This window comes from Molossus molossus, unplaced genomic scaffold (genome assembly GCF_014108415.1).
Source record: "Molossus molossus isolate mMolMol1 unplaced genomic scaffold, mMolMol1.p scaffold_m16_p_7, whole genome shotgun sequence".
NCBI classification, from domain to species: Eukaryota; Metazoa; Chordata; class Mammalia; order Chiroptera; family Molossidae; genus Molossus; species Molossus molossus.
In genome coordinates this window covers 100,134,113-100,160,154 of record NW_023425401.1, presented here as the reverse complement: position 1 = coordinate 100,160,154, position 26,042 = coordinate 100,134,113, and the positions used below count along the sequence as shown (strand labels likewise).

Here is a 26,042-nt window from a genome sequence, read left to right as displayed (position 1 = left end):
CGTCTATTGATATGATCATGTGGTTTTTATTCTTCATTTTGTTTATGTGGTGTATCACCTTTATTGATTTGCGAATATTGTACCAGCCTTGCATCCCTGAAATGAATCCCACTTGGTCATAGTGAATAATTTTTTTGATGTGTTGCTGGATCCGATTTGCTAGTATTTTGTTCAGGATTTTTGTGTCTATATTCATCAGGGATATTGGCCTGTAGTTTTCTTTCTTTGTAGTGTCTTTTTCTGGTTTTGGAATTAGAATTATGCTGGCCTCATAAAACGAGTTAGGAAGTCTTCCTTCTTGAATTTTTTGAAATAGTTTGAGGAGAAAGGGTGTTAGTTCTTTTTTAAATGTTCAGTAAAACTCTCTTCTGAAGCCATCTGGGCCTGGGCTTTTGTTTGCTGGGAGAGTCTTGATTACCTCTTCAATTTCCTTAGTTGTATTGCTGTGTTCAAGTTTCCTATCTCTTCCTGGTCCAGTTTTGGGAGACTGTGTGTTTCTAGAAATTTGTCCATTTTGCTTAGATTGTCAAATTTGTTGCCATATAATTGTTCATAGTAGCTGTTAACGATCCTTTGTATTTCTGTGGTGTCAGTTGTTACTTCTCCTCTTTCATTTCTGATTTTGTGCATTTGGGTCCTCTCTCTTTGTTTCTTGGTGAGTCTAGCTAAGGGTCCATCAATCTTATTTATCTTTTCAAAAAACCAGCTCTTTGTTTCATTGATCCTTTGAATTGTTTTTTTGGTCTCCATGTCATTTATTTCTGCTCTGATCTTTACTATTTCCTTCCTTCTACTTGCTCTGGGGTTTTCTTTTTGTTTGCTTTCTAATTCTTTAAGTTGTGAGGTTAGACAATCAATTAGAAATTTTTCTTGTTTCTTGAGGTAGGCCTGTAGTGCTATGAACTTCCCTCTCAGAACTGCTTTTGCTGCATCCCATAGATTTTGTGTTGTTGTGTGTTCATTTTCATTGGTTTCTGGGAAGTTTTAAATTTCTTCCTTGCTCTCCTTAGTAACCCATTCATTGTTTAGTAACATGCTATCTAGCTTCCATGTGTTCAAATGTCTTTGCATGTTTTTGTTGCTGTTGATTTCTAGTTTCATGCCATTGTGATCTGAGAAGATGCTTGATATGATATCAATCTTCTTGAACTTGTAGAGATTTAGTTTGTGTCCTGTCATGTGGTCTATCTTTGAGAATGTTCCATGTGCACTTGAGAAGAATGTGAATTCTGTAGTTTTGGGGTGTCATTCTCTGTAGATATCTATTAAATCCATTTGATCTAGTGTTTCATTTAGAGTCTCTGTTTCCTTGCTAATTTTTTTGTCTAGAGGATCTATCCAGTGATGTCAACGGGGTGTTGAAGTCCCCTGCTATGATTGTATTGCTGTCGATTTCTCCTTTGAAGTCCCCCAGAAGACTTTTAATATATTTTGGTGCTCCTATATTGGGTGCATATATGTTTATCAAGTTTATATCTTCCTGTTGGATAGATATTTTCAATATTATGTAGTGGCCTTCTTTGTCTCTAGTTATGGTCTTCATTTTGAAATCTGTTTTATCAAATATGAGTATTGCTACCCCAGCTTTTTTTTGCTTTCCGTTTGCTTAGACAATTTTTTTCCCATCCCTTCACTTACAACCTGTGTGAGTCTTTTGTTGTGAGGTGGGTCTCTTGTAAACAACATATAGATGAGTCATGCTTTCTTATCCAATCAGCTACTCTGTGTCTTTTTATTGAATCATTCAGTCCATTTATATTTAAGGTGATTATTGATATGTACTTATTTATTGCCATTTTTGTTTAGTTTGGTTATATTTTTCTTCCTATTTCTTCTACTAATTACAGCAGTCCTTTTAACATTTCTTGTAGTACTGGTTTGGTGCTAATGTATTCCCTTAGCCTTTTTTTGTCTGGGAAGCTCTTTATTTGACTTCTATTTTGAATGATAGACTTGCTGGGTAGAGTAGTCTTGGATTCAGATTCTTGTTTTTCATGACCTTGATTACTTCATGCCATTCCCTTCTGGCCTGTAGTGAGAAGTCAGCTGAGAGCCTTATGGGGTTTCCTTTGTAGGTAACCTGTTGCTTATCTCTTGCTGCTTTTAGGATTCTCTCTTTGTCTTTATTTTTTGGCATTTTAATTACTATGTGTCTTGGTGTGGGCCTGTTTGGGTTCTTCTTACTTGGGGCTCTCTGTGCTTCTTGATCTTGAATGCCTTCTTCCTTCACCAAATTAGGGAAGTTTTCTGTCACAATTTCTTTGAATATATTCTCTAACCCTTGCTCATTTTCTTCTTCCTAGGGGACTCCCATGATGTGAATATTATTATGTTTCTAATTGTCCCACAGTTCTCTTAAGCTGTCTTCCTGTTTTTTAATTGTTTTTTCCTTTTGGTTTTCTGATTGGTTGAGTTTTTCTACCCTGTCTTCTAATTCAATGATCCGGTCTTCAGCCTCCTCTACTCTGCTCTTTAGACCTTCCAATGTATTCTTTATTTTGGATATGTCACTCTTGATCTCTTCTTGGTGGTATTTAATTTCCAATTGGTTTATTTTCAGCATTTCTATATCCTTTCTCATTCTGTTGAGCTTTCTGAAGATCATGGCTCTGAATTCTAGCTCTGAAAACTTGCCTAACTGCTCCACATTGATATCATCTTTGATGGAGGTCTCTTGTTCTTTCATTTGGCTTTTGTTTCTGTGTTTCACCATTTTGGCTATTGCAGTGGACTTTGGAACCTGCCAAGTTTTGAATGGGGATATTGGTGTTCTGCTGTTTGTGGCTCCCTCTCTTGGGTTTAGATGAGCGAGGGAGGACCCATGTTAAACACCAATGTCAAGTCTTACTTTCCTGGTTAGAGTTGCTGTTATCTTCTAGCTGTTTGCCTGGAGACTAGCAGTCCAGATTACTTGAAGAGCTTTGGGTTGTTAGTTGATTGAAAAATTCCGACTTCCGGTCAAGATGGCGGGTAGGTAAACGCGGTATCGTGTCCTCCCACAACCACATCAAAGTTACAACTAAACTACAGAACAACCATCATTTAAAACCGCCTGAAATCAAGCTGAATGGAAGTCCTACAACTACGGAATTAAAGCAGCAGCCACATCCAGACTGGTAGGAGGGGCGGCAGTGGCAGCGCGACAGTCTGGTCCCACACCCACGTGTGGTGGATAAAAATCGGGAGGATACCTCGGCTGTGTAGGTCCTTCCTGAGGACTGAGGGGTCCCTGTCCCACACCAGGTGCCCCGCTCAGGGTTCCAGTGCCAGGATGAGAGTCCCCATAACTTCTGGCTGGAAAAACCAGCGGGAACTGAGGCTCAGGGGGGCTGAAGAAGTTGGAGCCCCAGGCAGCTCCTTAAAGGGCCCGCGCATGGACTTATCGGACTCGCTCCCTCTAAGCTTGGAGGGAGGCAGCTCAAGGGACACCAGAGTCATACAGGGAAGAACTGAGCTGTTTGGCACTGGAGCGAGGGCTGGAGAGGGGGCTTTATCGGGGACAAACGTGCTGTAAGAGGCCTTTGTTCCTTTGGTGAGCCCTTCCCTGGGGCGGCAGACAACCACCATATCTGGGACTCCAGCAACCTGGCTCACACTGGTAGCCCCGCCCTGGTGACTCCCTGAGGGCCCGCCCCACTCAACTTTCCGGCCCACCCAATTTTCAAGCCCACCCAAGCTGTTGCCACTTGCTTAACCATAGGATTGGCCGGTCTTGGATCCTGCTTCAGGTTTTTCCTAAATTCTTTCAAACGAGCAGCATCTGGTCTCAGCTAGCCCCATACCTCTCGTTAAGTAATACACTGAAACAAACACAGGGAGGCAGCCAAAATGAGGAGACAAAGAAACAGGTCCCAAATGAAAGAACAGAACAAAACCCTAGGAAAAGAGCTAAGCAAAATGGAGATAAGCAACCTAACAGATGCTGAGTTCAAAATACTGCTTATAAGGATGCTCAATGAACTTAGTGAGAACCTCAGTGAACTTAGGGAGGGCCTCAAGAGCATAAAAAAGGACCAGTCAGAAATCATGGATACACAGTTAGAATTGAAGGAGGAATTAACTGAAATAAAGAATAATTTAAACAGCTTCAATAATAGAGTATGTAAATCCAAGGAGCTAACCATCGATTTGGAATATAAGGAAGCAAAAAATGCCCAATCAGAACAGCAAAAAGAAAAAAGAATCCAAAACAATGAGGATAGTGTAAAGAGCCTCTGGGACAACTTCAAGCGTGCCAACACTCGCATTTTGGGGGTGCCAGAAGGAGAAGAGTGAGAACAAGAAATCGAAAACCTGTTTGAAACAATAATGGCAGAAAACTTTCCTAACTTGGTGAAGGAAACAGACATACAAGTCCAGGAAGCACAGAGAGTCCCAAACAAGATGAACCCCAAGAGGCCCACATCATCCTCAAAATGCAAAAGGTTCAAGACAAAGAGAGAATCTTTAAAGCAGCAAGAGAAAGGCAGCTAGTTACCTACAAGGGAGTTCCCATTAGGCTGTCAGCTGATTTCTCAAAAGAAACTTTGCAGGCCAGAAGGGAGTGGCAAGAAATATTCAGTGATGAAAAGCAAGAACCTACAACCAAGATTACTCTATCCTGCAAAGCTGTCATTTAGAATCGATGGACATATAAAAACTTTCCCAGACAAGAAAAAGCTAAAGGAGTTCATCACCACCAAACCGTTATTATATGAAATGATGAAGGGTCTTTTTGAAGAAAAAGATAAAATATATGAACCAACAAAATGGCAATGGATACATATCTATCAACAATGGAATCTACAAACAAAATGAACAGGTAGAACAGAAACATTCTCATAGATACAGAGAACATTTTGTTGGTTGCCAGTTGGGAGGGGGGTTGGGGGAATGGGTGAAAAAGGTGAAGGGATTAAGAAGTACAAATTCATTGCTAGACTGACAAACCTCAAAGGGAAAGGGGTTGGGGGAGTGGGGAGAAATAAACCAAAGAACTTATATGCATAACCAATGGACAGAGAATATAGTGTGGGAAAAGGCGGGAGGGGGGCGGGAGTGGGGAGGAGGGTCAATGGAGGAAAAATGTGGAACATCTGTAATACATTTTACATCCAACAATAAAGATTTAAAAAAAAGAAAAGAAAAATTCCCTCAGTTGCTCAGCATAAGGGGATTTCGTGAGGGTGGGGCAGATGCTGGTTGTTAATGAGCCGCAATTTGCATTTCTATGGCCCACAGGCTGAAGTTGAATCTCCGAGGGAGGGGCTGCCCTGGGAAGGAGTAAGATGACCACAGTCCTGCGTGGTCAACTCAGCAAAAGCTCTGAGCGCCCTCCAAATCCCGAGTGTCCCCACACAGTTCCAGTCCAGTCGGCCCTCCCTCTGCCGGAGCCCAAGGTGAGTGCTGTGGCTGTTTTAGCCTCTGTCCCGGCTGCGCTGTGGAGCCGCCTGGGAGTGTGACCCGAGGGCTCTGCTCCCAGCCAAGGCCACTGCAGAGCTGCTGACCGTGGGCTCCCAGCCCCTGTCTCGCGCCTGCCTTCGCAATCCTAGCAGGATTGAGTCAGTGTCCCTGGTTATATGGTCCTCACAAGCTGCTTTCCTGTTGCTTTTTTCCGTCGATTTGTCTGTGTGTTAGTTATAATTCCAGTTTGGTCCTGGGAGACGGTCTGTGCAGCTTCCGTTCACTCCGCCGCCGTTTTGGAATCTCCCATCTGCAGAGCCCTTGAAGGAAGATTTGCCAATAGCCACATGTAAGGGGGACCCTACCTGGGTATTTGTGATTCCCTGCCCCCATATTCTGCATCTCAGCTCTCAAATGGGCTAAAACACAGTGTCCAGAAGTGGATTATGATTAAAAGTGATCATCTAGCCCTGGCTGGTTTGCCTCAGTGGTTAGAGCGTCGGCCCGTGGACCAATGAGTCACAGGTTCAATTCTGGTCAAGGGCCTGGACCTCGGTTGCAGTCCATCCCTGGCCCTGGTTGGGGTCCTGCGGGAGGCAGTCACTTGATGTGTTCCTTTCTCGTTGATGTTTCTGTCTCTCTCTCTTCCTCTCTCTTCCTCCCACTCTATCTGAACAAAACATGGAAAAATGTCCTCGGGTGAGGATAAAAAACTAAAAATAAAGAAATAAATAAAAGTGATCATCTATTCCTCCTACCCCCTGCCCCAGCCCAGAGAAGTGGGAACTTGGGGATTTGGTGTCTGGAGGTGGAAACATGAAGTCTGCTGTTTTCAGGGAGACTTTATACATTCAAGGACCAGGGCTCTAGGAGACATCTGGTCTACAGTTACGAGTCTACAGTTACCGGAAATGGAAGCATCAGCAGCAGCCTGGAATTGCTAGGGAGTGCTGAGAAATACCGAGCCCGGGAAATAGGATTTTGCTCAACCTTTATTAAGTCCCATAACTGTGGCCATAAAGTGTGCACATCTCCAAGTGTTGAAGGCTGCTGAAGGGGGATCATTGTTCGTGTCCCTCTCCTGGCCCCTCCCTGTGGGGGACAGTGCTGAGGGGGGGCCCTCCAGAAGGACAGGCAGGATTAGGCAGATCAAGAAGCATTCTGCAGGCTGGGGCAGGAAGTCCCTGCTGCTCCTGTCCCTGTGTTTTTATGGATCAGTGAGCCCCATAGGCTTTTGGCCTCTTCTCCTTTCCAGATTACAGAAGTCCCAAGGAGGGTCCAAATTATTGGCCATCGCCCTGGCCAGTTTGGCTTGATGGTTAGAACATTGGCACACAGACTAAAAGGTCACAGGTTCGATTCCGGTTGTACCTTGGTTGCAGTTTGATCCCTGGCCCTGTATAGGGTCATGCAGGGGGCAGCCAACTGATGTGTCTCTCACACTGATGTTTCTCTCTCCCTTCCTCCCACTCTATCTGAAAATCAATGGAAAAGGGTCCTCAGGTGAGGATTAAATATATATTATTATTATTGTTGGCCATCAGTGTCTGAGCAGGGCAAAACTTTGACTAAGTCAGACCATTTTAAAAAAAAAAATTTTTGCCCCACTTTATTGATTTTAGAGAGAGATTAAGTGAGAAGGAGAGAGATATAGAAGCATTGATGAGAGAGAACATCGACTGGTCGCCTCCTGCATGCTCCCCACTGGGGATTTGGCCCACAACCTGGGCAAGTCAGACCACGTTTATCATTCCCTTCAGTTGCAGAGGCCAGACATCTTGACTGAGGGACGGTGTAAGAATTGGCTAGGGTTGCTGTAATAAAGTGCCACAAAATGGGTGACTTCCACAACAGAAATTTATTATCTCATGATTCTCGAGGCGTCAGTGGAGTTGGTTCTCCCTAAAGGCCACGAGGGAGAAACTGGTCCATGCTTCTTCCTGAACTCCCGGCAGGTGGCTGCAAATCCCTGAGGTTCTTTTATTGTAGAAGCATCACCTTGATCTCTGCCTTTGTTTGCACGTGACCTTCCTGTGTGAGTGTCCGAGTCCAAATTTCCCCTTTTCATAAGGATACCAATCATATTGGATACCACCCTAATGACCTCATCTTAACTGATTACATTTGCAATGTCTTTATTTTCAAATAAGGTCACATTCTGAGGTACAGGGGGCTAGGACTTTAACATAAGAATTTCGGGGATACAGTTCACCCCAAAATAGATGGGAAGCTTGAGAGGAGTGAGAGCGGGGGGAGGGACATGCAGAAGCTCATATCACTGTCATTCTTTCCTGACCTATACACATTTCCCCCTGACAAATGGTGGGACTGTTTCTCCAATGCCTGGCTTATAAAATGGTTTGATAGGTGTGGTCCCTCCTCTACCCCAGCGCCCTCAAAATACTTGGAAGGGGTCTGACAACAGAGATCAGGACTCGAGTGTCCGCTCTTTCCATGTCTGTGGTCCTTTTCTCTCGTCTCCCCAGGGCTAAACGTGCAGTAGGAACTTGATCAAAGGTCTTTCGATGGACTCGAATTCATGACCAGCCAACCAGCCCTGCAACAAAATGGAGATTCCTGTGGTGGCGCAAATCGTCATGGTTTATTAATTTTTGTGAACTAAATATTTCCCAGAGGACAGCGTTATAAGTATTAATATTGGAGTCAGTGGAAATAATGAGTAGAGATCAAATGTTTTAAAAAGTGATAATTTCTCAGACGTGTACATTTTCAGGTCATTGAGGATTACCTGTAAGCAACTGGTTTGGACAGACATGATATTTTAAGACCTCACTTGCAGAAAACAGGCTCACTTAAGAATGGCGGGCACGGGTTTGGTGGCTGGGGAGGTTGTGGCAGGCGCACTGCCCTATTTTGACCAAGGTTATGATGCGCCTGGTGTGCGGGAAGCGGCTGATGCGCTGGTGGAGGAAGAAACTCACAGACACCGACCTGCTAAGGACTGCCTGAGCTACCTGACAGCCCCGGATTATTCTGCTTTTGAAACCAACATAGTGAGAAATGAATTTGAAAGACTGGTTGCCCGACAGCCAATTGAATGGCTCAGTATGAAACAATACCAACTTCCAGCCCCATCCTCGGGTCAGAAAAATGATATTACCGCATGGCAAGAATGTGGAAACAATTCTATGGCCCAGTTAGAGCATCGAGCAGTTCGAATTGAGAATCTGGAACTAATGTCACAGCATGGATGCAATGCCTGGAAACAATATAATGAAAATCTAGTCCATATGATTGAACATGCACAGAAAGAGCTCCAGAAGGTAAGGAAACATATTCAAGATTTAAACTGGCAGCGGAAGAACATGCAACTCACAGCTGGATCTGAATGAAGAGAAATGGAGTGGAATTGGGTAGCCCTGGTCAGTAGGAATTATGAGATTGAAAGGACTATTGTGCAATTAGAAAATGAAGTCTTTCAAATGAAGCAGCAACATGGAGAGGCCAATGAAGTAAACATCCGACAAGACTTCTGAAAAGAGAAGTTTCTTCGGTGGGTGGGAAGAAGGCAGGTTGGGCTTTCACAGAAGATGGGGCCCTGCTCTGACGGTCAACAGCATCTTACGGAAATCATCAGTTGTGTTTAGAAACCATAAAAAGTGGACTGTCATATTCTGTTTGTACATTAGCAAAATAAAAACATTTCAACTTGATGGTATTTTTTAACCATAAAAAAAAACTTCAGATTTTCAAAATAAGTGACTTTAGAATAAATATATAATAGAATTAGTGTTGAGCCACTCGGACCATATTTTGTAGCCAAGAGATCTTTATTGAAAGATTTCAACAGGTACAAGAAGTTGGAAACTTTTGGGTTATATATTTTTCAAATAAAGAGATAGTTCTTAAAAAAAAAAAAAAAAGACCTCGCTTGCCCTGTGAAAGTGACCTAACATAAATGAAGAAAATATATTGCTTTAGTGGAATTGAAAATAGGTATGTCTCTATTGCAGAATTCTAATAACTTCTTATTCACTTAAGAAACTTACAGTAAAATTGCCAGTGTTCTTTGGAACTTGCTCTCTTGAAATTTACAAAATTGTTCTAATAACACTTTTAAAGTATTAAGTATAATACTTTTATAAGCTTCTTTTTTCAATATATTTCCAAAAGCCTTTTTTTTTTTTTTTTTTTTCCCAAATGGCTTCTTTTAAAATCGTTATCTTTGGACCGTCTTACAGTACAGGATTTTATTTCTGGATGTTGAGAGCCTCCAGCCATGCTGCATCCTGGTGGTCGTATGATGCACGCGGGCATGAGTGATGGACAGAGTAAGTACGGATTAGCAGTTATGTTGAACCTCAGGCCCGTTCAAGTGTGCAGTTATCCATCCCTAAAACTGGGTAAAAACAAATCAAACACACATTGGATGGAAACAAACAACCAACCAGCACATCATTATGGCTTTGCCGACCCCTTAATTACTTTCAAACCATTATTTCAAGAGATTTAGCATTGTTTTCTGCATCACAGCTAAGTCAAAGTCCCTCATATGACACTGAAGTTAAGCCCGTCACCACTTCATCTGAGGAGAGTAAGACCCTTTCTGTTTTCACGTCTGGGGGAACCACCCCGCCAGCACTGCTGGGGCACACTGGAGGGAAGGATCTGTTCAGGGCTCCCCCAAGTCAGTACTCCTCGTGGAATGGGTATTCGGGATGATCACACCATCTGCAAAACAAGTCCCCGAAGGGAAAAATGTCACTCCAGAGTCTCACAGCTGTATGTGTTACTGGCATCCTCGGACCTCTTCCCTGGCCTCTCCCTCTCTCAGTCATTTCTTCTGGGTCTTACCCACCTCCTCCCAGTTCTCACCCAGCCGGCACTGTTCCTGAGCCCTGGAGAGGGGGTACCTGGGCTTACGTGTGTGTGTGTGTGTGTGTGTGTGTGTGTGTGTGTTTGGGGCGTGGGCTGGGTGGGGGGAGGGGGCTGGCTGCCTCCACAGCACATTTTGCTCAGAACAAAAACCTGGGAGGTGAGTGAAGCTGCCCCTTTCCATCCCTTCCCCCCACCCCCATCCCGATGCAGGCCACTCATGTCAGCGAACCACATGGACATTTCTCTTCAAGCTGTCACCAGTCAGGGTCACCCTCCTCTTCCCAGTTCTTCCTTGCCTTCCTCACTAGGCCTCCTGAGAGTTGCTAGTTTGAGATCTAGAAGGTGATGGCCAGTGAAGTAAGTTTTTGCTACGATGAGGACAGTGATGATGGTGAACCTATCTCTTAAACAGCGACGGTGAAACAGTCTTTAAAAGGACTGGTGTGTGTGTGTGTGTGTGTGTGTGTGTGTGTGTGTATGTGCGCGCGTGCACCTGTCATGGAACATATCTAAGACTCAGTTCTCTACAAGTGCTGTGAGCTTTAAATTAAAATATAAATTAAATTAAAACAGAAAAGGCAGTGAAATCTAGTCAAGGGTTAACTAGATGACAAACAAAAAAAGAATCATGGCCCAGCATGCCTAAATAATATACTTTTTTGACTCATGGGACCTAATTTTTGTTTCTCCCTTGCTGACTTTCTGTTCCTGGTATGATAAGTTATTTTCTCAGTGTTTCTAGAATTAGATATTAAATATGTCAAATGTCAAAACAAATAATGTTACCAACTAACTGTAAAAAAAAAAAAAGTACATTGGTGGATTGACTATATCTTACGATCTCCTCTTAATTTAATGATATTTAGTCAATAGAAATGACTTATCTTCAAGAGCTATTAATTAACCTATGTGTTTCCTGGTTCCAAGTTTATGTCTACACACACACACAAAAACCACTTGCCTCATTCTCGAGGCAAGTGGTACCTTGGAAGCTGTTTTATTAATTCAGAAATGCATTCAGAAATTTGATATCAGCACAGCCAGAACAGTTTCTGACTCTTGAAATAAAATGGGGCCAACAGTGTCCAAAATACATGAACCATTCTAATGAATATTTATCAATGTTCACTTTAAGAGAGGAATTTTAAAAAAGACGACGACTATGCAGGTGATCTGAAGAACTGGAAATACTAATAAAGAATGGTTCAAAAGAGCCCACCCAGAGTGGCTCAGTGGTTGAGCATCAACCCATGCACCAAGAGGTTGCTGGTTCCATTCCTGGTCAGGGCACATGCCAGGATGTGGGCCCGATCCCCAGTGGGGGGCATGCAGGAGGCAGCCAATTGATGTTCCCTCTCATCGATGTTTCTATTTCCCTCTCCTTCTCCCTCTCAAATCAATGAAGAAAAAAAATTTTAAAAAAAGAATGATTAAGAAGAAAAAATTGTGTGTTGGTGTATATATATTCTCTTTGTATTTTAAAGGACTTGTAATATTTAGAGAATGAAGGGCTACCTCACTAATTAGCTGAATCTAGCAACATCTGAAGGAGTGCAAGGAATTTTGCTTGTGGTTGAAGCCAGAATGGTAGAGCTAGAAGCTTGAAATCTTTTTCCTTTTAAAATATGTTTTTATTGATTTTTTAGAAAGAGAGGAAGGGAGAAATTGAAACATTGATGTGAGAGGGAAACATCAATGTGCTGCCTCCTGCACACCCCAATGGGGATAGAGCCTGCACCCCAGGCATGTGCCCTGACCGGGAATCGAACCAGGACTTCTCAGTCCATGGGATGATGCTCAACCCACAGAGCCACACTGGACTGACAGAAGCTTCAAATCTTATAGGTGAGCATTAGTCTAAAACTAGCTTCTTGAGGTGAAGGGATTAGCCAAAGAACATATATGCATAACCCTTGGGCACAGACAAAGTGTAATGATGGCCAGAGGAAGGGTACTGGGGGCTGGATGGAGGTGGGCACAGGGAGGGGGGAAATGGGGTACATCTGTAACAGTGTCAACAATATAAAATAAAACTAGTTTCTTGGCTCCCACCCTGGTGCTGTTTCTAATACTCTCATGTCTCTGTCCCAGAAATTGTTTTTTTGTTGTTGTTGTTGATAACTTTGCTCAAATTTGTACATCACTTTGATTTTTTAGGAAGAAATACATACGGTGTTTCAATAAATATTGTGTTAATTTGTATTGTATTGTATGTACACTATGACTAAATTCTTCTCAAGGTGTTTAACCTGCTGGGTCGTACCCTGTGATGAGACGTCATATAAATGTCAGAAATCTTCTTTTAAATAAAAATGTAGATTTTCAGGAAGTTCCTACAATGAATATAATTTACCCAGATCTATTTAATATTCAGAATATGCTGCCCAGTTGCCCCTAGCCGTGTGCTTTCTGTGGACGTGGGTCAAGGTCACAAGAGCCCTCTTGGTCGACATTGGGCAATCCAACACCACCGGGTCACACCTGATCAATGATCCCCCAGAACTCACAGGAGCATTTCCACTAGGCGGATATTATTATTCAAGGCTTCAATGTTCTTCATTTCTTCTTCAGTGAGAGAAAAGTCAAAGATCTGAAGTAATGGAAATAAAAGACAGACATTTAGAATGATGGGAAATGGGTCAAGCTTGGATCAAGGAGTGGGGCCAGCAGTTGAAAACCTTAGATTTATGAACATTTCTGCAGATGTCTCAGAGGAGTTGGACCAGCACTGGAGTCCACCTAGCCAGAGTGGAGCAGGAATTCTCTTCTGTGCTTTGTCTTAAGACAGTTCTGCGGGGGACATTTTGTAAGAAGTTCCGAATGTCATAAAACAATGTATGTTCAGGACATCTGAAATTCTAAGAGTGAAGAATTCTTATTATTTCTGGATAAGATGCTGAACTTTTGATTCTGGCCTTTGTACACTTAAAAAATATTCCCTTGTGCCCTGGCCAATTTGGCTCAGTGGTTTGAATACCAGCCCATGGACCAATGAGTCATGGGTTCAATTCCAGTCAAGGGCACGTTCCTCGGTTGTGGTTAGTTCCTGGATTGTGTGGGAGGCAGCCAGTCGATGTGTTTCTCTCACATCGATGTTTCTCTCTCTCCTGCACCCTCCCACTCTTTCTGAAGATAAATGGAAAAATATCCTCCGGTGAAGATTATATATATATATTCCCTTGTGTCTAAATTTGCTTTTGTACTTAAAAAAAACAAAAACCCACTTTTAATTTGTTTTGTTTTGTCCTCTTAATCATTTCTTTCATCATTTGTAATGTCTTTTTTTCTATCTTTTCTTATTACATTTTCCTTGTTTTAGTTTTTTTTCTTACCCTGTATACTTTATACTCTGGTTTTATGATCATCTTTTATTAACATTTTAATATTTTATTTTAGCTTATTTATAGTTTTAACACTTGGCTTATAATTTATCTTCTCTTATTTTTAAAAATCTTTCTATTCTTTTTGTTTTGTTTTTATCCTCATCCGAGGACATTTTTCCATTTTTTGTTCAGATAGAGTGGGAGGGAGAGAGAGGAAGAGTGAGCGAGAGAGAAACATCGAATGGCTGCCTCTCACACTGCCCTGACCCAACCAGGGCCGGGGACAAACTGCAACCAAGGTACGTGCCCTTAGCAGGAACCGAACCCGGAACTCTCTGGACCGCAGGCCGACGCTCTAACTGCTGAGCCAAACCGGCCAGGGCAAATCTTTCTATTCTTTAAATTTTTTAGTTTATTTAACCATTTGCAATCTTTAATTATGTAAGTAATATGTAAATATATGTTCTTTGTAAAGCAAGAAAACACTACAGCAGTGCATGGACATGTATGGAATAAATAAATAAATACCCACCACCCCGGTCCTAGTCCCCTTCCCAGGCATTCTTTCCAAACATTCAGTACTCAGTGAGTAACAGGCAATAATTGTATTGCATCTTTATTATTCTGCCACTTTCATTCAAAGAATATGTCTTGGTGATCTTTTCTGTCAAAATATATAGCCTAACTTTATCCATGATTGACCTCTGTATCCATAGCATAAATGTAACACAATCGACGTAATTGTTTCACCATAGATTATTTCGAAGGGTCTTTTTTTTCCCCCCCTTCAGGGAACTCTTTCTTTGATTATTTATTATCCAAGTATTGGAGTTTATGAGGTTGTATAAGAAATAAAAAATTTTCATAACATAGAAACAGTCACGAAAGAACCAATCATAAAATAAATCCTTACTCAAACTTCCTTTTTTTTGTTTTGTTTTTTTTTCCCATCCTCTGAGTAGCAAAGTCAGTCGAATTCCAGCGAATACACAATGTATCCTAATGGCAAAGTGAAGTTGCAAATCCTGCCAGAGATGCAGGATTTCATGAAGTCAATGAAAGTGATGTTGGAACTTCCAGTCAAGACGGCGGGTAGGTAAACGCGGTGTCACGTCCTCCCACAACCACATCAAAGTTACAATTAAATTACAGAACAACCATCATTCAAAACTGGCTGAAATCCAGCTGAATGGCAGTCATACAACTACGGAATTAAAGCAGCAGCCACATCCAGGTTGGTAGGAGGGGCCGAGGGGCTGGTCCCACACCCACGTGTGGCGGATAAAAATCAGGAGGACACCTCGGCTGGGAAGGTCCTCCCTGAGGGCTGAGGGGTCCCCGTCCCACACCAGGTTCCCCGCTCAGGGTCCCAGTGCCAGGAAGAGAATATCCATCACTTCTGGCTGGAAAAACCAGCGGGAACTGAGGCTCAGGGAAGCTGACACGGCTGGAGCCCCAGGCAGCTCCTTAAAGGGCCCGCGCATGGACTTATCGGACTCTCTCCCTCTAAGCTTGGAGGGATGCAGCTTGAGGGGCACCAGAGTCATACAGGGGAGAACTGAGCTGTTTGGCACTGGAGAGGGGGCTTTCTCCGGGACATACGTGCTGTAAGAGGCCTTTGTTCCTTTGGTGAGCCCTTCCCGGGGGCGGCAGACAGCTGCCATATCTGGGACTCCAGCAACCTGGCTCACACTGGTAGCCCCGCCCTGCTGACTCCCTGAGACCCCGCTCCACCCAACTTTCAGGCACACCCAAGCTGTTGCCACTTGCTTAACCATAGGATTGGCCTGACTTGGATCCTGCTTCAGGTTTTTCCTAAATTCTTTCAAACGAGCAGCATCTGGTCTCAGCGAGCCCCATACCTCTCGTTAAGTAATACACTGAAACAAACACAGGAAGGCAGCCATAATGAGGAGACAAAGAAACAGGTCCCAAATGAAAGAACAGAACAAAACCCCAAGAAAAGAACTAAGCGAAATGGAGATAAGCAACCTAACAGATACTGAGTTCAAAATACTGCTTATAAGGATGCTCAATGAACTCAGTGAGAACCTCAGTGAACTTAGTGAGGGCCTCAAGAGCATAAAAAAGGACCAGTTAGAAATCATGGATACACAGTTAGAATTGAAGGAGGCATTAACTGAAATAAAGAATAATTTACACAGCTTCAATAATAGAGTACGTAAATCCAAGGAGCAAACCATCGATTTGGAATATAAGGAAGCAAAAAATGCCCAATCAGAACAGCAAAAAGAAAAAAGAAATCCAAAAAATGAGGATAGTATAAGGAGCCTCTGGGACAACTTCAAGCGTGCCAACATTCGCATCTTGGGGGTGCCAGAAGGAGAAGAGAGAGAACAAGAAATCGAAAACCTGTTTGAAACAATAATGGCAGAAACCTTTCCTAACGGTGAAGGAAACAGACATACACGTCCAGGAAGCACAGAGAGTCCCATACAAGATGAACCCCAAGAGGCCCACACCAAGACACATCATCATCAAAATGCAAAAGGTTCAAGACAAAGAGAGAATCTTAAAAGCAGCAAGAGAAAGGCGGCTAGTTACCTACAAGGAAGTTCCCATTAGGCTGTCAGCTGATTTCTCAAAAGAAACTTTGCAGGCCAGAAGGGAGTGGCAAGAAATATTCAGAGTGATGAAAAGCAAGAACCTACAACCCAGATTACTCTATCCTGCAAAGCTGTCATTTAGAATCGATGGACATATAAAAACTTTCCCAGACAAGAAAAAGCTAAAGGAGTTCATCACCACCAAACCGTTATTATATGAAATGATGAAGGGTCTTTTTGAAGAAAAAGATAAAATATATGAACAAACAAAATGGCAATGAATACATATCTATCAACAATGGAATCTACAAACAAAATGAACAGGTAGAACAGAAACATTCTCATAGATACAGAGAACATTTTGTTGGTTGCCAGTTGGGAGGGGGGTTGGGGGAATGGGTGAAAAAGGTGAAGAGATTAAGAAGTACAAATTCATTGCTAGACTGACAAACCTCAAAGGGAAAGGGGTTGGGGGTGGGGGGTGGGAAGAAATAAACCAAAGAACTTATATGCATAACCAACGGACACAGACAATAGTGTGGGAAAAGGTGGGAGGGGGGCAGGAATAGGGAGGAGGGGGTCAATGGGGGAAAAATGTGGAACATCTGTAATACATTTTACATCCAACAATAAAGATTTGGAAAAAAAAAAAAGTGATGTTGGAGGTTTGCTCTATTTATAGGAACCTTATTTTCTTCAAATAAGAATCTGACAGTTAAAATTTACTTTACTAGATGTATCAAAGGGGTATGATTTGAATAAAAAGGGATGAAGAATTTCCTTGTCATGAAGCCCTCTGAAACTTTACCAAAATTATTGTTTTTATGATCACTTTACAAAAACCTTTGTAGAGTAAAGGATGTCATGTTATGTTATATAATTTTGTGAAGTGTATATTTAAGAAATCAACACTGGCCGACTGGTGTGGCTCAGTGGTTGAGCATCGACTCATACACCAAGACGTCACCAGTTCAATTCCCACTCAGGACACGTGCCCAGGTTGTGGGCCCGATCCCCACTGGGGGGCGTGCAGGAGGCAGCTAATCGATGTTCTCTTTCATCAATGTTTCTATCTCTCTCTCCCTTCCTCTCTCTCTAAAATCAATAAAGGAAAAACCAATTTAAAAAAAATCAACACTAATTCACTCTGTTTCTTCTAAGATTTAGTGTGCATATGTGATTTTAACCTAAATTTTGTAAATAAAATGAATCAACTTTGGTTTTCATGTGACTCCTGGGAGCCCGCTGACCTTACGTTCAGACCTTTTGTGTTAGATGTGGGTGCTGTTTTCTGTCTGGCTGCTTCCTGCTGGGGAGGGGCCTCATGGGGAGGCAAGGCCAATGGTGGAGGCTCAGAAGGGAGTCGCATGTAGGGGTGAAGTAGCATTTGGTTGACAGCTACTCGAGAGACCTCACGGATGCAGCTTTGTAAAAATCTCTCCGGGCTTCTGTTTCCACCGAGCCCATGTGGCTCTGGGGGGCGTGGGCCACTTCCTCCGAGTTGGCCAAGGAGAAGCGGGAGGGCCCTGGATGTCCCTTAAAGATGCAAAACCAGCCCTGGCCGGTTTGGCTCAGCGGTTAGAGCGTCGGCCTGCGGTCTGGAGAGACCCGGGTTCAGTTTCCACTAAGGGCACCTCGGTTGCAGTTTGTCCCCGGCCCTGGTTGGGGTTGTGCGGGTGGCAGCCACTCGATGTGTCCCTTCACATAGATGTTTCCCTCTCTCTCTCGTCCTCTCTCTCCCCCGCACTCTACCTGAACAAAAAATAGAAAAATGTCCTGGGGTGAGGATAAAAAAAAAAAAAAAAAAAAGAGATGCAAAACCAGCAAGTTGGCCACATTCTCTTCCAGGACATGCTGAAGCCTTCCCAGGGTGAGTGGGGCAAAACTCAGGGCCCACGGAAGCCGCCATGGCCTTGGAGAAGACCCGAGCCAGGCCCTTGTGGTCTGGAGGCCCTGGCTTCTCCCCGTGCAGACCAATCTTGACTATCTTTTAAAATATATTTCAAGATTTGTTTTATCTCAGTTCTAAAAAATGAATTCTGTTGAGTTTTGGTTTGAACACCCAGCAAAATTTGTTGTTTTAAGGCGAGTCTGAAAGATCTGGCAAAGTAAATTGAAAACCTTCTGGAAAGGATTCACCTTCTCGATGCCTTTAAGAACATGGTTCATGGAAACAGGTAAAATATCAACATTAATAGGAATTTGGAAGAAGTTGATCCAACCCTCATTGATAACTTTTTTTTTTATCCTCACCTGAGGACATTTTTGCATTTATCTTCAGATAGAGTGGGAGAGAGAAAGAGAAACATTGATGTCAGAGAGACACATTGAGTGGTCACCACCCACACAACCCCAACCGGGGCTGGGGACAAACTGCAACCGAGGTACGTGCCCTTAGCGGGAACCGAACCCCGGACTTTCTGGTCCACTGGCTGACGTTCTAACCGCTGAGCCAAACCAGCCAGGGCCTCATTGCCAACTTTAAGGGTTTCAAGACTTGAGTGGAGGAAGTAATCACAGATGTGATGGAAATATTGCAAGAGAACTTGAATCAAAAGTGGAGCCTGAAGATGTGACCGATTGGCTGCAATCTTATGACAGAACTTTAATGGATGAGGAGTTGCTTTTTATGGATGAGCAAAGAAAGTGGTTTCTTGAGATGGAAACAGCCCTGGCCTGTTTGACTCAGCGGTAGAGCGTCGGCCCACAGACCAGTGAGTCCTGGGTTCTATTCCAGCCAAGGGCATGTACCTGGGTTGCGGTTCGTCCCTGGCCCTGGTTGGGTTGTGTGGGAGGCAACCAGTCGATGTGTCCCTCTCACGTCAATGTTTCTCTCTCTCTCTACCTGAAGATAGATGGAAAAAATGTCCTCGGGTGAGGATAAAAAAAAGGAGATGGAAACAACTCCTGGTGAAGATGCTGTCGATATTGTTAAAATGACAATGAAGGATTTAGAATATTACATGAACTTAGTTGACAAAACAGAGTTTGAGTGGATTCACTCCAATTTTGAAAGAAATTCTGTGGGTAAAATGCCATCAAACAGCATTACATGTAACAGAGATTGTTTATGAAAGGGAAAATCCATCAATATGGCAAACATCATTGTTTTCTTTAAAAAAATTTTTTTCTTTATTGATTTTTAGAGAGAGAGGAAGGGAGAGGGAGAGAGAGATAGTAACATTAATGAGAGAGGACATCGATTGGCTGCCTCCTGCATGCCCCCCACTGGGGATCAGACCCTCAACCTGGGCATGTGCCTTGACCGAGAATTGAACAGGTGAACTTTTGGTGCATGATTCGATGCTCAACTACTGAGCCACACTGGCTAGGCCATTGTTTTCTTTTAAAAAAATTTTTTTTTATCCTCACCTGAGGACATTTTTCCATTCTTTGTACAGATAGAGTGGGAGGGAGAGAGAGGAAGGGAGAGAAAGAGAGAAACATCGACGTGAAGGGACATATCGAGTGGCTGCCACCCGCACGACCAACCAGGGCCGGGGACAAACTGCAACCGAAGTACGTGCCCTCAGTGAGAACCGAACCCGGGTCTCTCCGGACCGCAGGCCGACGCTCTAACCGCTGAGCCAAACTGGCCAGGGCCATTGTTTTCTTATTTTAAGAAATTGCCACAGCCATCCCAACCTTCAGCAACCACCAGCAGCCCACTGACCTTGAGGCAAGACCCTCCATCAACAAAAAGATTATGACTCGCTGAAGGCACGGATGATGGTTAGCATTTCTTAGCAATAAAATCTTTTTAAATTAAGGTATGTACATTTTTAGACATAATGCTATTGCACACTTAATAGACCACAGTATAGTGTAAACATAACTTTTATATGCACTAGGAAAGGAACAAAATTGTGTAACTTGCTGTATTGCAATACACGCTTTATTGCGGTGGTCTGGAATGGCACCTGCAGTATTCCCAAAGTATGTCTGTAATGTACAAGCAGCAATGCAATCCCAGAAGAACTAGGAATTGTCTCCAATTCAGCTAAAATTAAATCCAAATATGGGCAGAGTAGGTCAGGGAGTTGGTATAAAATAAAATATGGAGGCATTCTAAGTTTCTTAATAATCTAAACAGAAACTTCTTTAAATAATAAATATACCCGGTGTTTTACATTTTTACAAGCAGTTCTCTTACCTGGAAGTTCTCTTTGATCCTATCAGGGTTAGAGCTTTTAGGAATGACAACCACCCCTCGCTGGATGTTGAAACGCAAAGCAACTTGAGCTGCTGTCTTGTTGTACTTTTTTCCCAATGAGTTTAGAAGTTCATTTTTTAACAAAGGCGGGGAAGCTGTATTCACCCTTAAAATAAGAAAAGCAAGCACTATATTTAGCTTGATCAATGAGAATCAATGGTTAATCAATCCTCCTCCGTCCTCCCATTCACCCGGTCACTTGCTAGGGTATTTCAGGTCATCTGCCACCAGTTTCTCTGAGTGCAGAGCCTGCAGTGAAGAGCTTCTCAGTGTGGGAAGATCAAGAGAAGCAAATGTCTAGAGCTGCCTTTTTCAGAAAGTAAATGTTTTTTTTTTTTTGTTTTGGTGTGTTTTACAGAGAGAGCTGAGTTGAAAGTGGGCATGTGTGAGAAGGCAGGAAGATTAAAGTGGAATAAGTAGAGATACAGCTCTTGGAATCACCTTAGAGTAAAAAGCATTCCACTTTGGTCTATGGAGCACATCATAGAAGTGTCGCCACTGACTGAGAGATCAAAAAAGTCTGCAATTTCAGAATATGGCCCTAGAGACTCTGTCAAATAATATACATGAGCATTAATGAAGCATTTCTATGTTTTAGGCACTGTTAGGTAATTTCATGTACATTATATAATCAATTCCTACAACATCTAAGTGAGGAAGGTTTTCTTAGCTCAATTTGCATATGTGGAGAATGACTTGAAGAGGTTATGTAACTTAAAAAAAAAATTTTTTTCCCCTTTAGTGATTTTAGAGAGAGAGGAAGTGAGAGAGAGACAGAGAGGTAGAAACATCGATGAGAGAGACCATCGATTGGCCGCCTCCTGCATGCCCCACACTGGGGATCTGGCCCACAACCTGGGCATGTGCTTGGACCGGGAATCGAACCGGTGACCTCTTGGTGCATGGGTTGACACTCCACTGCTGAGTCACACTGGCTGGACTAAGTAACTTTCTTAACATTGCGCAGCTGTATAGAGTTATTTCAATCAAATAACTCACACTGGCCTCATACTCAACACCAAAGGAAGCACTTCCTGAACAGACATAAGCATTCTTACCAGGCTGGATTCCTAGAGGTCCCCAAGGGGCTATATGCCACAATGACAATGTCATGTTGTTGGCAGAATTTCCGGAGTTTTGGCTGGGTGAAATACGGATGGCACTCCACCTGCACGGTTGCAATGGAGAGCAGAGTGCAAAGTTAAGGCCTGGTAGATGAGTGTAATTTTACATAGTTTAAAAAAAATCCTTAACTAACATTCATTTAAAAGTATTATGGATAATGAGACGAATCCTAAATATTTTTCCTAACAAGGAAAATTATATTGTTTATATACCGGTGAGATTAATTCCAACAAAGTTAGTGAGAGCACCATCTGTGGGTTAATTCTAAAATAACTGGGAAACAAATTCCATTTCGTGTACCTCTTATAGTTTAAAACTTCAAGTGAACAGACTCAGTTTTTTTTTTTCGTTTTTTTTTAAATTAATTTATTTTTGTTACTGATGTTCCCCCCCCATTGATTCCCCCCTCCTTCTCCCTACCCACCCCGTACCCAGCTTTGTTGTCCATGTCCATTGTTCATGCATACATGCATATAAGTTCTGTGGTTTATCTCTCCCCCCACCCCCTCTTCTGGGGATTGTCAGTCTGTACCCACTTCCACATCTCTGGGACTACCCCATTCCTCAGATTGTTATGTTCATTTTATTCCACAAATAAGTGAGATCATATGATACTTGTCTTTCTCTGTTTGGCTTGTTTTGCTTAGGATGACACTTTCCAGGTCCCTCCATATCATCTCACAGGATAAGAGATCTTTCTTTCTTACAGCTGCATAGTACTCCATTGTGTATATGTACCACTGCTTTTTTATCCATTTGTCTACTGATGGACATTTAGGCTGTTTCCAGATCTTACCTATTGTAAATAGTGCTGTTATGAACATGGGGGTACATATATTCTTTCTGATTGTGTTTCAGGCTTCTTAGGGTGCAGTCCCAGAAGTGGGATGACTGGGTCAAATGGCAGTTCAATTTTTAATTTTTTGAGGTAACACCATAGTATTTTCCATAGTGGCTGCACCAGTCTGCATTCCCACCAGCAATGTATTAGAGTCCCCTTTTCTCCACACCCTCACCAACACTTCTTGTTTGATGACAGGTGTGAGGTGATACCTCATTGTTGTTTTAATTTGCATCTCTCTGATGATTAGTGATGTTGAGCATTTCTTCAGATGTCTCTTAGCCATTTGAATGTCCTGTTTGGAGAGGTGTCTCTTTAGGTCCTCGGCTCATTTTTTAATTGGGTTCTTTGTCTTCCTTCTGTTGAATTGTATGAGCACTCTATATATATTGGAAATTAACTCCTTATCTGATATATCATTGGCAATTATGCTCTCCCATACAGTGGGTTGCCTTTCCATTTTGATGATTGTTTCTTTCGCTGTGCAGAAGCTTTTTAGTTTGATGTAGTCCCATGTGTTCATTTTCTCCTTTGTTTCTGTTGCCTTAGGTGATGTATCAGTGAAAATTCTGCTGCGTATGATGTCTGAAATTTTGGAACCTACAGTTTCTTCTAGAATTCACGGGTCATATTTAAGTCTTTTATCTATTTTGAGTTTATTCTTGTGTATGGTGTAAGTTGTGGTCTAGTTTCATTTTTTTTGCATGTAGCTGTCCAATTTTCCCAGCACCATTTATTAAAGAGGCTGTTCTTACTCCACTGTATGCTCTTGCCACCTTTGTCAAATATTAATTGAGCATATTGCCTTGGGTCCATTTCTGGGTTCTATGCTCTGTTCCACTGGTCTATATGCCTGTTCTTGTGCCAGTACCAGGCTATTTTTATTACAGTGGCTTTGTAGTATAACCTGAAATCTGGTAATGTGATCCCTCCTACTTTGTTCTTCTTTTTCAAGATTGCTGTGGCTATTCGAGGTCTTTTTTGGTTTCATATGAACTTTTGAACTTTTTTGAACCATAGAACTTTTGTTCTAGTTCTGTAAAGTATGTTGTTGGTATTTTGATGGGGATTGCATTGACTCTATAGATTGTTTGGGTAATATGGACATTTTAATGATATTAATTCTTTCAATCCATGAACAAGGTATGTGCTTCCACTTTTTATATCTTCCTCTATTTCTTTTTTCAATGACCTGTAGTTTTCTGTGAATAGGTTCCTTATTTCTTTGGTTAAGTTTATTCCTAGGTATCTTAATTTTTTTGCCACGATGGTAAATGGGATTTTTTTTTAGTTTCTCTTTCTGTGAGTTCATCATTGGTGTATAAGAATGCTGTTGATTTCTTGATGTTAATTTTGTATCCTGCTACTTTGCCAAATTCATTTATTAAGTCTAGTAGATTTTTGATGGAGTCTTTAGGGTTTTCTATGAATAATATCATGTCATCTGCGAATAATGACAGTTTCACTTCCTCCTTTCCCATTTGCATCCCTTTTATTTTTTCTTCCTGTCTGATTGCTGTGGCTAGGACTTCCAGTCCTATGTTAAATAAGAGTGGTGAAAGTGGGTATCCTTTTCTTGTTCCTGTTCTTAAGGGAAATGCTTTTAGTTTCTGCCCATTGAGTATGATGTTGGCTGCAGGTCTTTCATATATGGCCTTTATTATGTCGAGATATGATCCCTCTATTCCCACATTGCTGAGCGTTTTTATCAGAAATGGGTGCTGGATTTTGTCAAATGCTTTTTCAGCATCTATTGATATGATCATATGATTTTTATCTTCCATTTTGTTTATGTGGTGTATCACATTTATTGACTTGCAAATATTGTATTAGCCTTGCCTCCCTGGGATGAATCTCACTTGGTCATGGTGAATAATTTTTTTAATGTATTGCTAGATTCGATTTGCTAGTATTTTGTTCAGGATTTTGGAATCTGTGTTCATCAGGGAGAGTGGTCTGTCGTTTTCTTTCTTTGTAGTGTCCTTTTCTGGTTTTACAATTAGAATTATGTTGGCCTCATAAAACGAGTTTGGAAGTCTTCCTTCTTCTTGAATTTTTTGAAATAGTTTGAGGAGAATGGGCATTAGTTCTTTGAATGTTTGGTAAAATTCCCCTGTGAAGCCATCTAGACCTGGGCTGTTGTTTGCTGGGAGAGTCTTGATCACATCTTCAATTTCTGTTGTTGTTATTGGTGTGTTCAGGTTTTCTGTCTCTTCCCAGTTCAGTTTTGGGAGACTATGTGTTTCTAGAAATTTGTCCATTTTGCTTAGATTGTCAACTTTGTTGCCATATAATTGTTCATAATATTTGTTAACAATCCTTTGTATTTCTGTGGTGTGAGTTATTGTTTCTCCTCTTTCATTTCTGATTTTGTGTATTTGGGTCCTCTCTCTTTGTTTCTTGGTGAGTCTAGCTAAAGGTCCATCAATCTTGTTTATCTTTTCAAAGAACCAACTCTTAGTTTTATTGATCCTTTGAATTGTGTTTTTGGCCTCCATGTCATTTATTTCTGCTCTGATCTTTACTATTTCCTTCCTTCTACTTTCTCTAGGGTTTTCTTTTTGTTTGCTTTGTAGTAACAAACTCAGTTTTTTTACGGTAAACGTTCTAGCAAATACAATTTCCGTAACAAACAGTTTCAATGTTTAGATTACAGTCTTAGTAAATAGAAGCAACATGTTACAGAAGCTTCCTGTCTCTAGCTATCAAACATGTAAGAATGTTTTCACAAGAGCTGGAGCATGTATAAAACTATATGTAGGTTCTGGATTTTGTCAAATGCTTTTTCTGCATCTATTGATATGATCATATCCTTTGTATCTTTCACTTTGTTTATGTGATGTAGCACATTAATTGATTTGTGGACACTTATCCAACTTTGTATCCCAGGAATAAATCCCATTTGATTATGGTGTATGATCTTTTTTATTTTGTCTTATCTTCACCTGAGAATATTTTTCCATTGATTTTTAGAGAGAGTAGAAGGGAGGAAGAGAGGGAGGGGGGAGAGAGAGAGAGAGAAGCATCTATGTGAGAGGGACATCGACTGGCTGCCTCCCGCATGACTGCTGCTGGGGCCGGGGATCTAACCCACAACCCAGGTATGTGCCCTTGACTGGAGTCAAACCCACAATCCTTTGGTCCGTCAGCCGACTCTGTAACCACTTCATATGTTAAACTGGCCAGGGCTTTTTTATATGTTTGTATTTATTTTTCAGAGAGAGAAGAAGGGGCGGGGGGGGGGGGGGGAGAGAGAGAAACATCTGCATGCCCCCTACTGGGAATGGAGCCCAAAACCAGGGCATGTGCCCTGACCTGGAATCATACCAGTGACTTCTTGGTGCATGGAACAATGCTTAAACAATTTAGCCATACTGGCCAGGGTTATGTTTTGATTTTGAGAGCATATTTATTAAAGCTAGAAACAGTGAAACAAGAAAGGGCTGAGGATAGAAGAAGCAACAGGACTGCCTAGGCGGGGCTGCTGTGGTCTCCAGAAATGTTACAGGAAGTAAATGAGCCTAGGCAGGGTTCTTTTGCTCACTGAGAAATCAGAGGAGCCCTGGCCAGTTTGGCTCAGCGGTTAGAGCATCAGCCTGTGGACCAGAGAGTCCCGGATTCCGTTCCTGCTAAGGGCATGTATCTTCGTTGCAGTTTGTCCCTGGCCCCGGTTGGGGTCGTGTGGCTGGCAACCAGTTGATGTGTCTCTCTCATGTCGATATTTCTCTCTCTTCCTCTCTCTCTCCCTCCCA

The 26,042-nt window shown here is 42.2% G+C and overlaps 1 protein-coding gene and 1 pseudogene across 2 annotated transcripts in view; one reads left to right on the top strand and one right to left on the bottom strand.

Moving 5' to 3' along the window:
- Nucleotides 1-8,201: 8,201 nt before the first annotated feature.
- LOC118620448 lies at nucleotides 8,202-8,879 on the top strand (annotated as a pseudogene).
- A 1,152-nt stretch (nucleotides 8,880-10,031) lies between these two features.
- Nucleotides 10,032-26,042, bottom strand: part of AKR1D1 (aldo-keto reductase family 1 member D1) — a 63,212-nt gene continuing 47,201 nt past the window's right edge. For both annotated transcript variants that reach the window (XM_036247161.1, XM_036247162.1), the window contains 4 exons: nucleotides 21,383-21,492; nucleotides 20,265-20,430; nucleotides 12,729-12,811; nucleotides 10,032-10,074 (listed from right to left, as the gene is read on the bottom strand). In XM_036247161.1, coding sequence (XP_036103054.1) covers nucleotides 10,032-10,074; nucleotides 12,729-12,811; nucleotides 20,265-20,430; nucleotides 21,383-21,492 — 402 coding nt within the window. The remainder of the gene's footprint in view (nucleotides 10,075-12,728; nucleotides 12,812-20,264; nucleotides 20,431-21,382; nucleotides 21,493-26,042) is intronic.